The sequence below is a fragment of the Crocodylus siamensis genome, chromosome 3 (genome assembly GCF_052110815.1).
Source record: "Crocodylus siamensis isolate JL-2025a chromosome 3, ASM5211081v1, whole genome shotgun sequence".
NCBI lineage: Eukaryota > Metazoa > Chordata > Crocodylia > Crocodylidae > Crocodylus > Crocodylus siamensis.
In genome coordinates, this window is record NC_143397.1 from 142100337 (window position 1) to 142112356 (window position 12020).

The 12020-nt window shown below is 35.3% G+C and overlaps 1 protein-coding gene across 2 annotated transcripts in view; it reads right to left on the reverse strand.

Moving 5' to 3' along the window:
* The window catches only part of EXOC2 (exocyst complex component 2), a 186811-nt gene that overhangs the window by 97050 nt on the left and 77741 nt on the right, over positions 1-12020 (reverse strand). For both annotated transcript variants that reach the window (XM_090039380.1, XM_090039381.1), the window contains exon 11: positions 11101-11219. In XM_090039380.1, the coding sequence (XP_089895506.1) occupies positions 11101-11219 (119 nt within the window). The remainder of the gene's footprint in view (positions 1-11100; positions 11220-12020) is intronic.

Consider the following 12020-nt stretch of genomic DNA (forward strand, 5'->3'; position numbering starts at 1 on the left):
TCTATGACAAGAGAAGATAGAACTCAAATTTTTGGTATAAGATACTTCTGTGCAAGAGTTCCCTAACAGCTCTTCCTGGAACTGAATGCAATTCCCCACTTTTTGTACTGTCTGGCCTTAACTGCCTGCAGATATAGAAAACCAAATCAGAAACTGTTCCTAATAGGGCAAAAATACCAAAGATCTACTGGAAGTCGCACATAGCTCTGGACTGCAGAGTCAACTTTGCTGTTTCAAGTGTAAAAATGAAGCAGGTGCTGTTGCTGATTACCTCCAGTGGAACTTCTGACCCTTTCTTGGAAATCCAGGTCTCCTACCGTGCACAAAGACTGACTCCCTCACTTTCTGCTTCATCTTTGAGAATTGACAAACAAGTGCCTGTCAACAAATTAACCAGCTCCAAAGCACCTTTGCTTTCATTTTTTGAGAGGCAGAATTGCCTGTCTCATAGTGAGGGCAATTCTTGAGTCCCAAAGGCTTCTGCACTGCCATGGGCCCAGGATCCAGTACTGGGGAAACTTGATAGGGAAAAATGGGGAAAAGTATTAAAAAAGGAAACTGCATTAAATTGAATCTGTAAACAAAAGAACTAATAACCAGTACCTACAGCTATTAACCAACAGCAGAAGGCCACACAATGAGAGTGAGCGAGTGTTCTGATACTATGAAGTTCTTTCTTGGAACCACATGTGGCCAGCAGGAACTGAAAGGCAGCTAGGGTAACCATGATCTTTATGCCCTTGGTTTGAACATGGAGACACCAAGGGTATAAACAAGCATGACCCCCACAGGGCACAACAATTTGCTAGCCAAAAAAACTGAAACAGATTGCGTAAGAGGCACGTAGTCCAGAAGTGAGTCAGACAGACAGACAGACACTGAAATCAAAAGTTACGTTACCAAGAATACCTTAATATTAACACTGAATAATCTAATCTACTACTTTATTATTATTATTACTGCCATTTGTTTACATTTTCATATTCCTCAGGTTGCATCATGAAAATAAGAATACGTATCATATATGATTTCTAAACAGCTTCAATTTCATGTTTTCAAGAACTACAAAGGCACATAGGAACACTGATATCAGATCACATGTGGGATCCACCTCATCAAGTACCAGTACCCTCTCTCAGAGGTATTCACATTAACTGTAAAACCCAGGTCTTTAAGAGAGAAAATAAATTCCAATATTATAAATTCACAGATGTTTCGTAACATTAATTTCTGTTTTGTTTTTCCACCTACCCTAATTTCTGTCATAATCCTGCAATGAATTTTCAAAAGGGAGAGACTCCTTGCTTCTAATTGACATGGCTATAGCTAAACACAAAGCCACAATAGTGCAAAGCTAAATATAGGTACCATGCTAAAGGTTTAGTTTAATATACTGCTATTTGTATGTATGAAAAGCATACATTACAAAAAGAAGCAAAGAAAAACAACAGTATCACTTCACACTTAACAGGTGCAATATAGAATATTAACTTTTTACAGCTACAGGCTCTGTCATCTTAACCTGCTACCTTAATATTGAATCATCATATTGTTTTACCCTGGATATATACTTCACCTATTAAAATTAATTCAACCATGTAGAACCCTTACAAATTACTAGCTTTAGGATAGCTGTGTTATGTATAAGCATAATTTCTATACTTTTACAATACATTAGAATAACACAATGTGGACGATCTGTTGCTTTAATGAAAGCCTTCCATTATACCAAGAAATAGGCAATGAAGAATTAAAATTGCAAACAGACATACGCAACACAAATGCAAAAGCCTAAATGTGAGAGTCAGAGATTCAGTTGTCCATGCAAAGGATAACTCTTCTAGTTTTTGTATTTTTTCATTAACTTAGTTGCCAATGATTTTTAAAAACAATGCTCTAAATCCAGAATTACCAACATCTGTTACACCAACTGTGGAATTAAATAAATTGATTCAATGCAAGTGAACCTTCCTCTCCCTCAGAATCAAGGAAAAAAAAAACCCACATAAAAATGAATGAATGAATGCATGCATAAAGGAGGAAGCATAACTCATGATTTTATCCCTTAAAATCAAAAGGATCTAGGGAACAGGCTAGAAAGACCCTACAAAACTCTAATCACACAGCATAATTGTTTGGTGTCCATGAGCTTTAGCATGGTTTCTAAGATTTAGCCCGGTAAAATGTGAACTTTCTGAAAAGTTTAGCTGAAGAAATACAATTTATTTTGTTGGTATAAATATTTTCAGTTAAAATTTATGTTTTAAAAAGCTAAAAATGCTGTCATCTGACAAACTTGTTTCCCAAAGAAATACCAAATAAAATGAAAATTCCATCTTTTCAAGTCTTCATATAGAAATCTATCTTTACTGTTTATGGACTTTGGAAATTTAAGAATTTTCTTACTGATATTCTCTTTTCTAAAAATGAGTGCCAATTTAATATATAGAAGGAAAACAGACATTTACTAAATCACTTGATATATGGTCAATTAAAATAAATTATCTGATATTACACCAATATGTTTGAAAACTTAGAAAAGTTTTGCTGCCACTGTTTATCAATAACAGAAAACAGCATAAAGAATACTCTTGTTCCACTAGAAAAACCCACATCATCAGTTTGCAACTATACCAGGAAAAGAAAGTTTAACATGAACTAATTTCTTAATTGGTTGTCTAGCATTACAAGCAAGTATAACACAGCAGCAGGGAACTACAAGAGCACATATACCCTCAGGACTAATAAACATCTGGAGTACATTAAAAAAAGCTGATCTTGCTCTGAACTGACCAGAAGATAGCGCTTGAAGACTACACACGAAAGTATAAATCTTGAAAAGGAGTGAGGGTTTGCTTACAAACAAGTTTTCCCTTATTTTAAACTTCCTCTCTCTCTAGAGAAGAAAGTACAAATTTAGCCATGTAATTCAGCACATGGAATTATTTTATGAGCAAAATATGGAATGGAGGTACTAATGTTTACACACCCCAAACAATTTACTGTGATCAAAAGTGTATTGTTAATTCCATAATTTCTTATGGAATTACTATAACATTTTAATCCTAACATTCTTAGCATCTTATGTTTAATTTTTTAAAAGTTAAGGCCTTCATGTTGACGGAACACATTTTAAGATATTGCATTATACGTTCTTGAAATGCAGGTCTTTATATTTAACATACTGCATCTTTGATGGCACAGAAACACTATGGCAAAATATAGTATCTGATCCTTAATAAAAATACTTTGCATATAATGCTTAAGTGTATCTTTAACTAAAGAATGAAAAAATAATATGAAAATATTATTTCTTCTCATTTACCTATGAAACCTAATATACAACTATCATAATTAATCCTTTTACCATCCACAACTAAAAAAATCAAATAAAGCATAATTATATAATTAAGAATTTTTCAAGTAACATTTTACTAATTTCAAACAGGTTTTTGTTATTTATATCTACAATCATACATTTTAGTGGTCACACACGCTGAAATAAAATCAGGCTATTCAAAAGCAGCACAAAATTAGATTACGTACATTTGCGACACCATGAGGTTATTTACTAGTTATGCATTCATTTATCATAGAATAAGCGTGTGTCTACAACTGGGAGCAAGATTGGCTCTCTATGTACAAATATATACCTTATATAAACAAATATACACACAGGTGTACACATGTCCATGCATGCACACACATTTTAAACTTATTTACATGCTTAGATAAAACATATATGGATATCCGTAACATGAAACAAATACACCCTACATACTCTGCTATGTAATGTTTTGATTTAAACTTAGGCAATTCATTTAAAAATAGTCAACTAATTTGTGGATTATAGAAAAAAATTAAAACCCTTAAACAACAATTTAAAACTTATGAAATGTTTTGAGTTCGCAACTACTCTTGACTATATTTGATTTTCTTTTCATCTATAAAAAAGAGGTTGCTTTTTCAAGTCATTTTAATTGGGACCTCAACAATCTGTACTTGGCATATTATTTAAGCAACTCAAGCAGAATCTTTTAAAATGGATTCCAGAAGTAACATTGATTATCAAATTTTGATTCCCTAAAGAATGTTGTTTATCTTCAAATTGAAAAAGAAAATTCCAATTAGACATGTTACAGCTACAATTTAGTAAATCTTCCAATCTCAAGAATTATTGATGTACCGTGATAAACCAAAATGTCAATCAATACTTACAAGACTGTATCTATAAATGATGAATACGTGCATGACTTAAAAAGGATCTACAGATGTGTAGCCAGGTGAATACAGTTACTGTGTTTTCTCATCCTTTATGCATCTTGCAGTGTGCTCTCACAGGCTACAACAGTGAGAGGGAATACTGATCTATAGCCTCCAGACTCTCTGAAGGGCGGCAGACTTCCTTACCACCCTTAAACACCTTTGAACATTTTTTCCTGTGCACAGCGGGCCCTTGTCCTGTGCTACAGCCCGACCACCCACTGTTGCTTGTTGACCAAACATGCAGTGCCTGGAGCCTACACTGACACAACCAGGATAGGATTCCTTTCATGCACACCGCACAGAAGAATTTCAATTTGTTGAGGCAAGGAATGAAGGGAGTATGACAAATTCCTTTAAAATTAACTTGCACCCACAGATCAATTACTCCATTTTGTTTTCTCCCCAATGCACTTTCTCTGTGGAAGAGCTGTCAAATTTTAGATGATCAGTAAGTAAAATACAAAACATTGTTTTCACATAAAACAACACGAACCTATTAAATGCTGTTTTTTGATACCATACCTTACTTACCATATGCAATTTTTGGAATATGTTCAAAACCAAACGGTCCAAAAAGGTTTCTATATTTAAAGAAAATAGATTTGGCATAATAAGCATGAACTATTTTTTTAATTACTGTTATTTTCAAATGAAACCTGGTAACTGGAACAATTATTATTTCACTACCAGAGGAAGCCTTAGGTCTCAATCCCAACAGTTCAAAACTGAGAGTCTGAATAAGAGTTCAGCACCTAAATGAAAAAAGTAACCTCACTGTTACTGGCATTTACTTGAGTGGACCTGAAGTTTCTCATCATGTTTGAAAATCAGCCCACCTATTTAGTCACCAAAATAGGGATTAAAAGAATAAAATTTTTGGTTCCAGGAGTAAAATCCTGACAACTGAAGTCAATGGGATTTTTGCCAATGACTTCAATAAAAACAGGATTTTACCTCAGGATTTCAATATTGGCTTTGACCTAATCGTGCTTCTTTTTATTTTAAAGACATTTGCTGAAGCCAACACAGGTTTTTAAACAATTTAAACCAGCATATAAAAGGACAATATATTTTCCTTCAAATATGTGAGATTCTCTTAGAAGTGCAAACAACAGCAAGCTGTCAGATATATAAATAAAAAGAAAGGCCAAACTCTGTAATGATCAATATTGTAATTCCTTAATTAATAACCCATTAAGGATTTGCTTGACATTCACTGTCAAAAAAAGAAAAAGGAGAAAAAGAGCATTTCTACTGAGGACAGGGGATGTGGTTTAGACACGAAATGGCTCCCAGCTGCAAGAAGTCTTCTTCCAGATGTACAGTATGTGAAGGCAATAGAAGAAAACCAGCTGCTAGGATAATAAATTGAACAGGCCCTTTTGACACAAGACTTGCTGGCCTGTCTGATCTAACAAAGATAGATCATTCATTGCAAGGTGAACAGAATCTCAGTATGGTACAGAAGAGAAGGAGTAAAGTGGTCTAAGCCTCAGTCTCCTTCCTTCATACTATATATAACCACTGTTACTCTGGCACAAAAATAAAACATATACCTTTTGAAAAAACAAGGTTGCTGAGTATCATACTACAAATTTACAAAAATGGTATGATTTTAGCATGAAAAAAATCCCACTAAAACCAAAACTCTGCTCTCCTATTGTAAAGAAGGAGCAATTTATTTAGACTATATTCAACAAATTGTATATAAAGTCCCACCCACCCCCCCAAACTGCAGGAAGTTCATGTAGTATGATTTTACTAGTCAACCGTATTATTTGCTGAACTACTGCACGCCTCGTACAAAAGATTTTGAAAACTTGAAGGCATTATATTGCAGTCATTTTAAAAAGACAGCTGTATTAGCCTCTGTCTCTGTTAGCTCGAGGCAATGATACCTAGATAATCAATAACAAAGCTCCAGCAATAACTGTTGGCCATAGAGAAAATATTCATCTTTATTTTTTCTCTCTCTCATACTCTCTTTAAAATTTGCCTGGAGCACCAGGATATGTTCCAAATTGTATTGAGTAGCTGAATTTTTAAACTAGAGCTTGTTTATTTACATACATTTTAAATGTTATTTTTCATCATTATATCCCTTACATTTCCCTGTATTACAATGAGTCTAAAAAACCTGAAAAGGAGTGAAAAGTATTTAAATTGTACCAAATTGGTAGAAGAGTTGCCAAATAAGTATTTGTCTGTTGGTCTTTCTCTGCCTCAATTCCCCACCTCTAAAGTAGGGTTGATAATACCTTCCTTAGAGAGATGATGCGAGGATAATTATACTAAAGATAATGGGGCATTCAAATACTACGGTAACGGGAGTTACAGTACTTCTAATGGATAAGTAAATACTGGAAGTTACTTGCCAATAACTTCTATACATTTACCCAAAAGGGGAAAAATACTGAAGCAGTACCTAGTAAAACTGTGGCTATCAGTGTGGCAACTGGCATCAATCCTTTTCTGATTGGGGCACTAACACTCAATTAGGTGGTAAGCAACAGCAAACCTCACTTGTATTTATTAGTCAGTAAGTCAGTAAAGCAGGTGTCCAATATGGCATCTCTGAGTTTCTAGAAACTATTTGTACAATCAGAACAAAATCTGTTAAAGAGTCAGGAGTCTGACTGTACTCTGCAGTTGGACAAACAAATTGGAGCATGTGACTCAGTATCTGGAACTGTTCAAGGGGTTAGTGTTTTTCCAAAGTATAAGGAAAAAGGCAGATAGGTAAACAGCATACTCATCTACTCAAACAGTATAAGCTTTCATCTATTTCTTGTGACATACGTGGTCTGGTTTTGAGCGTTCACCTATCAGATGATCCACCTTAGCAACAAGGAGAGGGAGCTGTCTGGACTAATTACAATGATGGTAGTACAGTACCAGTTATGTCAGAGTTCATTGATTGAGCGTTATCAGTCTTGGGAGAAATAAAAAAATGGAAATTATTTAGGAAAGGAGGCATGCATTAAGCACTTGGGAAGGTTCTTCAAGATAGATAGTAGGCACTGGCTCTTGTCTTTTAGATCGTCTGAGGGATAGAAATGACATCCCCTTTGCTTCCACTTCTGTGAGTCTGCTCTGAAGGTAATACTGGTACCATCCAGTAAAGATTACTCCCTTTATTTCTGCTGATTTATATCTCCTATTCTCTGATAAACATCATTTTTTGAAAATCCACTAAAAATGCAAAATCATTGCTGTAAAATCTTCCTATACCACATAGTTTAAATATTTTCTCAACCTCAAAAAAATCCCATAGCTGCTTAGCTTATTGTAGCTTTTATAACATCTTCACTATTCCATCAGATAAAAATTATTTAATAAATAGTAATTATAGTGGCTTTTCAGTTACAATAGTCAGCCTTTACATTTATCTCCAACTGCCAAATAGTCTCAAGGTTAAGCATATCCTGAAATAACTCTTCTGTCTTATTGAAATTAAAAGAGTACAAAATTTGCAGCTTGAGCCAGGTTGTGGCTGGTGACATTTGATGCACGCAGGACTTGTACTATCCCCTGGTAGATTCTAGAAACAAACTTCAGAAAAAATAATGATATTCTAAGGTTTCCTTGTTTTCCCTTTTTTCAACTCCTCCAAGTTACTCTAGCAAACTCTGAATTGCTGTGGTGTGGTCCCCACCATCCTAGTTTTTGTTACCACTGAACATGGTGAGAGGAAAGAGGTAATTCAATGGCTCCCAAGGAGAGAATTTATTTCAGATGAAAGTGCTGTTTTTATGCATCCCATTTGGGAAGTGCTAAAAGTAAATAAATAAATCACCACTGGGAATGTCAACAGAAGATGTTAAATGGACATTAGAATAGTTCTATTGTGCATTAAGGATCATAAAAAAGTGCTCATCAGTGCTAATGCGCAGTAAACGCTGCTAATGGCACATTTAGTACCTGTTATTACAGGTACTAAACATAATGCACCACAATTACGGTGCATTAATGAACATGTAGACGTACCCACTGACAGACAAGTGATGTCAGAACAATTATGGATGAGACTAAAATAAGCATCTGGGAAGCTAAGAAGTAAATTTAGTCTCGTCATAACTACAGATTTGTCTTTATCACAGCTATGAAAAGCCTGACTGCCACGACTGCACTGAATCCCCTAATGCAGACAGTTAAAGCTGCTATTTACAAATGAGGAGCTTCCCCCTGCTTGGAACTTGAGTATATTTCTATGGGGCAAGTGGCAGTTTATCTTAGTTTCCAATGCCCATACTAGTGTAGGATTGTACACTAGTGGCTGGTAAACCAGAGCCTGAAACTGGAGAATGGAATTATTTGTGTGTTAAGTGGCTCTACTGGTTTTTTTTGTTTTGTTTTTTAGCTTCTTTCACTCAGAATGTCTAGCAAATCAGTGTGTCAAACTATTTCCTCCATAGACTCATCATAAACCACAGAAGAAATACAAATTTCTGGAGGTCCCACATTTAAGACTCTGGTTCTGAGATGTCATTAAAGGGTTAATCAAAGGCTTTTCTTGGCAGGAAAAGCAAAAGCTTTGGTCTAATTTTGGATCCGTTTCATAGGAATTTAAACGATGAATGACACTTCTATTAAAGCAGTAAAAAGTTCATCATGTGGAACAATTCAGAGAGCTGGTTCACTTTGAAACCAACAGAATTTAACAGCAAGATCTTTGGGATAGTAACTCGGTTAAAGATGAGAAATACAGTGCACACAAGTGCACATTTATTGTCTATCCCTCTCTAGTAAAGGCATCAAAATCTGGGCATAACAACGGTAAGGAGCAGCCTGCAATTAATACAGAAATGTTTAAGGGGCAGTGATAATCTTCAGCTATGTATCCCAATGAAGAGTACCATGAACTAGGATCAGCATTCATTATTCCTGTTAAAAATGGAAAGAAAGATCTAATCCATTGCTCAAAAGAATAATCATCCATATGATTCATCTATCTCTCGATTATAAGGACTGACAAAAAGACCTCCCTGGAAGAAGGATTTTGAAAAACGCACTGTAGTCTCTAAAAATATCTGTTACATCTTCATATGCAAAATAGCCTCTAAATACAGCATAAATATGGATAAGTCACATAATTTATTTGGGTTAATGATATTTCTCAGATTCTTGCCTAACTAATTTCACATGGCTGCAGAAGAGGGGGTGGGAGATGTTGGGGGGGGAAAGGGGAGGGAATCTGTTTTGAAAAAACACATTTATTGAAACAGATTTTAATCTATTACTGATCTATTTGGTAGCCCATGTTAATTCTTCTTGTCCTTATGTCATCCATTTCCCAGGTCCTGCATGTCCCAAGCTGGGCTACTGTTCCATACCATAACATCTCTTTAACTCCCACTGGAGATTGAGGCATTCCTTCCCTTTTTGTGTCTTTGTGAGAAGATATTTAGCAGAATTCACCAATTCACTGGAATCTGACAGGACACACCATGAGTGCTTCTGCTTTGTCCTCAAACTTGCAACCTCTGGGCTGTCAACTGTGCACCTTAGCGCCCACGCCACCCCAACCTCCAGACTGAGGCATAAGAATGATCTATTTCATCAACCCCTGAAACTTGAGCTCCTCAGGGTACTTAAAATGTTAGTGATTCTATAAAAGCGAATCAGTATAAAAACTGACTCTGACTTAAGTAAGCAAGGCAGAAATGGATGGACAAGAAAACTTATTTAAATGTAGGGGTATAAAGGAGGATGAGGATCTATTCTGGATATGTTTGCGGGTACAAAACCATCTCCTAAGATGCACTGCAGCTAAAAGCACGTGTTGTATATGCTTTGACCCACAATTCATGCTAGAATCTCAAATTCTTTATTTTCCTTTACCCCACCTCTAGTCTAGTATTTTGCTAAAGAAGAAACATGTTTAGAGAGAGCACTACGGAGCATTTCTACATAGCTTCTGGCTCAAAGAAGAAACAAAACTTCTTAGATATAAATTACACAAGAAGTAATGATGACATTCTTGTTCTACCCAAAAGAGACCACATTCCAATTCACTTGTTCAACTACTACCACTGACCACAGTGGGATTATTTGTGAAATAAATAACTACTCAACATAGCAGTTGGTACTCGAAAGTAGTCTGTAGTTTTTTTTGTTTGTTTGTTTGTTTCAAATTCAGATCTCTCGCAGACTTCCTGCCCAGAAATACCAACCCTATGACTAGTTCTTCTGAAAAGAACATAGTTGTAAACAGACCATGTTAACTAGTTGCCATGGTGATGTAAACTCTGGAAGCACTATGTATGAAAGCAGCACTTTCAGAAGAAACACTAGCAAAAGTGAGATCACTGAATAATTGAGGTGGATGTTCATAAAACTGAGGTAAGTGAGAAATTGAAGTAGTCTTGCAAGCTGCATCCATGCAAACAACCCATCCCTAAACTGAGTCGCAAAAATACACATTTATGGAGAACACGGCACATCATGAATTACAACTATTACACTATTTCACAATTACCTTATGTCAACTGTATCCATGTATTACTGGTATATTACTGATAAAAGGATATACACAGCTACAAGTTAAGAAACAATATGAATTAAACCTGATCTGTTGTGATTATTTCAGGGATCAAATGGGCCTTGGCTGAAGGAGACTGGAGCATATTTTCACTCCTTACAGTTACTGACACAAATTATTATAATTATGAAATAATAATTATAAACCTGTCTTGTTTTCATAATAAGCTTGGAGCACAAGAATGGCATACAAGGTAAACTTCAGTTCAACTAGAGTAGCTGAAAAGAAAATATTTCACATACATGAAAATTTGCTAAGAAAGTCTTTTCTGTAAAGTGAAAATATATCCTTGCCTTTTTGCTCTTTAACATAGCTCTCTTTACAGCTGTGCATGAGTTGAAGAATCCACTGGTGCTGAGCTCCAATACATCGCCAAGCAGGGTCCCCAGAAGCATGAAGATCAGAAAGATATCTGCAAAACAAAGGGGGGGTGGAATCACAATTCATACATGAAAATCTTAAACAACAATGATCAATTGAAATGTACTTCTCTGGTTATAAAACCTAAACATTTATATTTATATATAATCCTTTCATTCTCCCTTAATTTGGTAGAGGCAAGACTCTTCCTTCCAAACAGAAAAACAGAAAGAAAGCACATTTTATATTATACTATACATCTTTAGCTGCACCTTTTACCTTCAATATTTTACCTTTAGTAAAGGTATTTTAAAGCAAGTTTATTCTTTAATTACAAAAATGTAAATCAGCTCTCTATTTTTCCATTGAAACCACTACTGCTGGTATAACAAGCACTTAATATGCTCTGGTCAAACCCGCATGTGATTTGTAAAGAAAGAACTGTCTGAGGTTTTTGTTAAACTTTAGAATGTGCAGACACACAAATACCCACCACATATCACATGGCTAAAGGTGATGTTCCTTGAGGGCTTTCCATCTGTAGTAAGCAAGATTAGGTCACGCTGTCTTTTGTGGAAAAAAATCATCTACCCCTACATATGCATAAAAACTGCAGAAGTTCAAGCTCTGCATATTTGAGACTAAATTATGTGACAACAACCATAATAGCATGATTTGAATAATTGATTAAGGCAGGCTAAAAACTCTGAAGATGATACTCAATATTGTTAGATGATCTACTATTCTTTACATGACAAATCTCTTGCATTGCTTAAGTACAAAATTGATTCAGTATACATTCTATTTTCAGTACCTTGCATTGTTTTCCTGCTTCTCTGATGCTCTCAAGTAT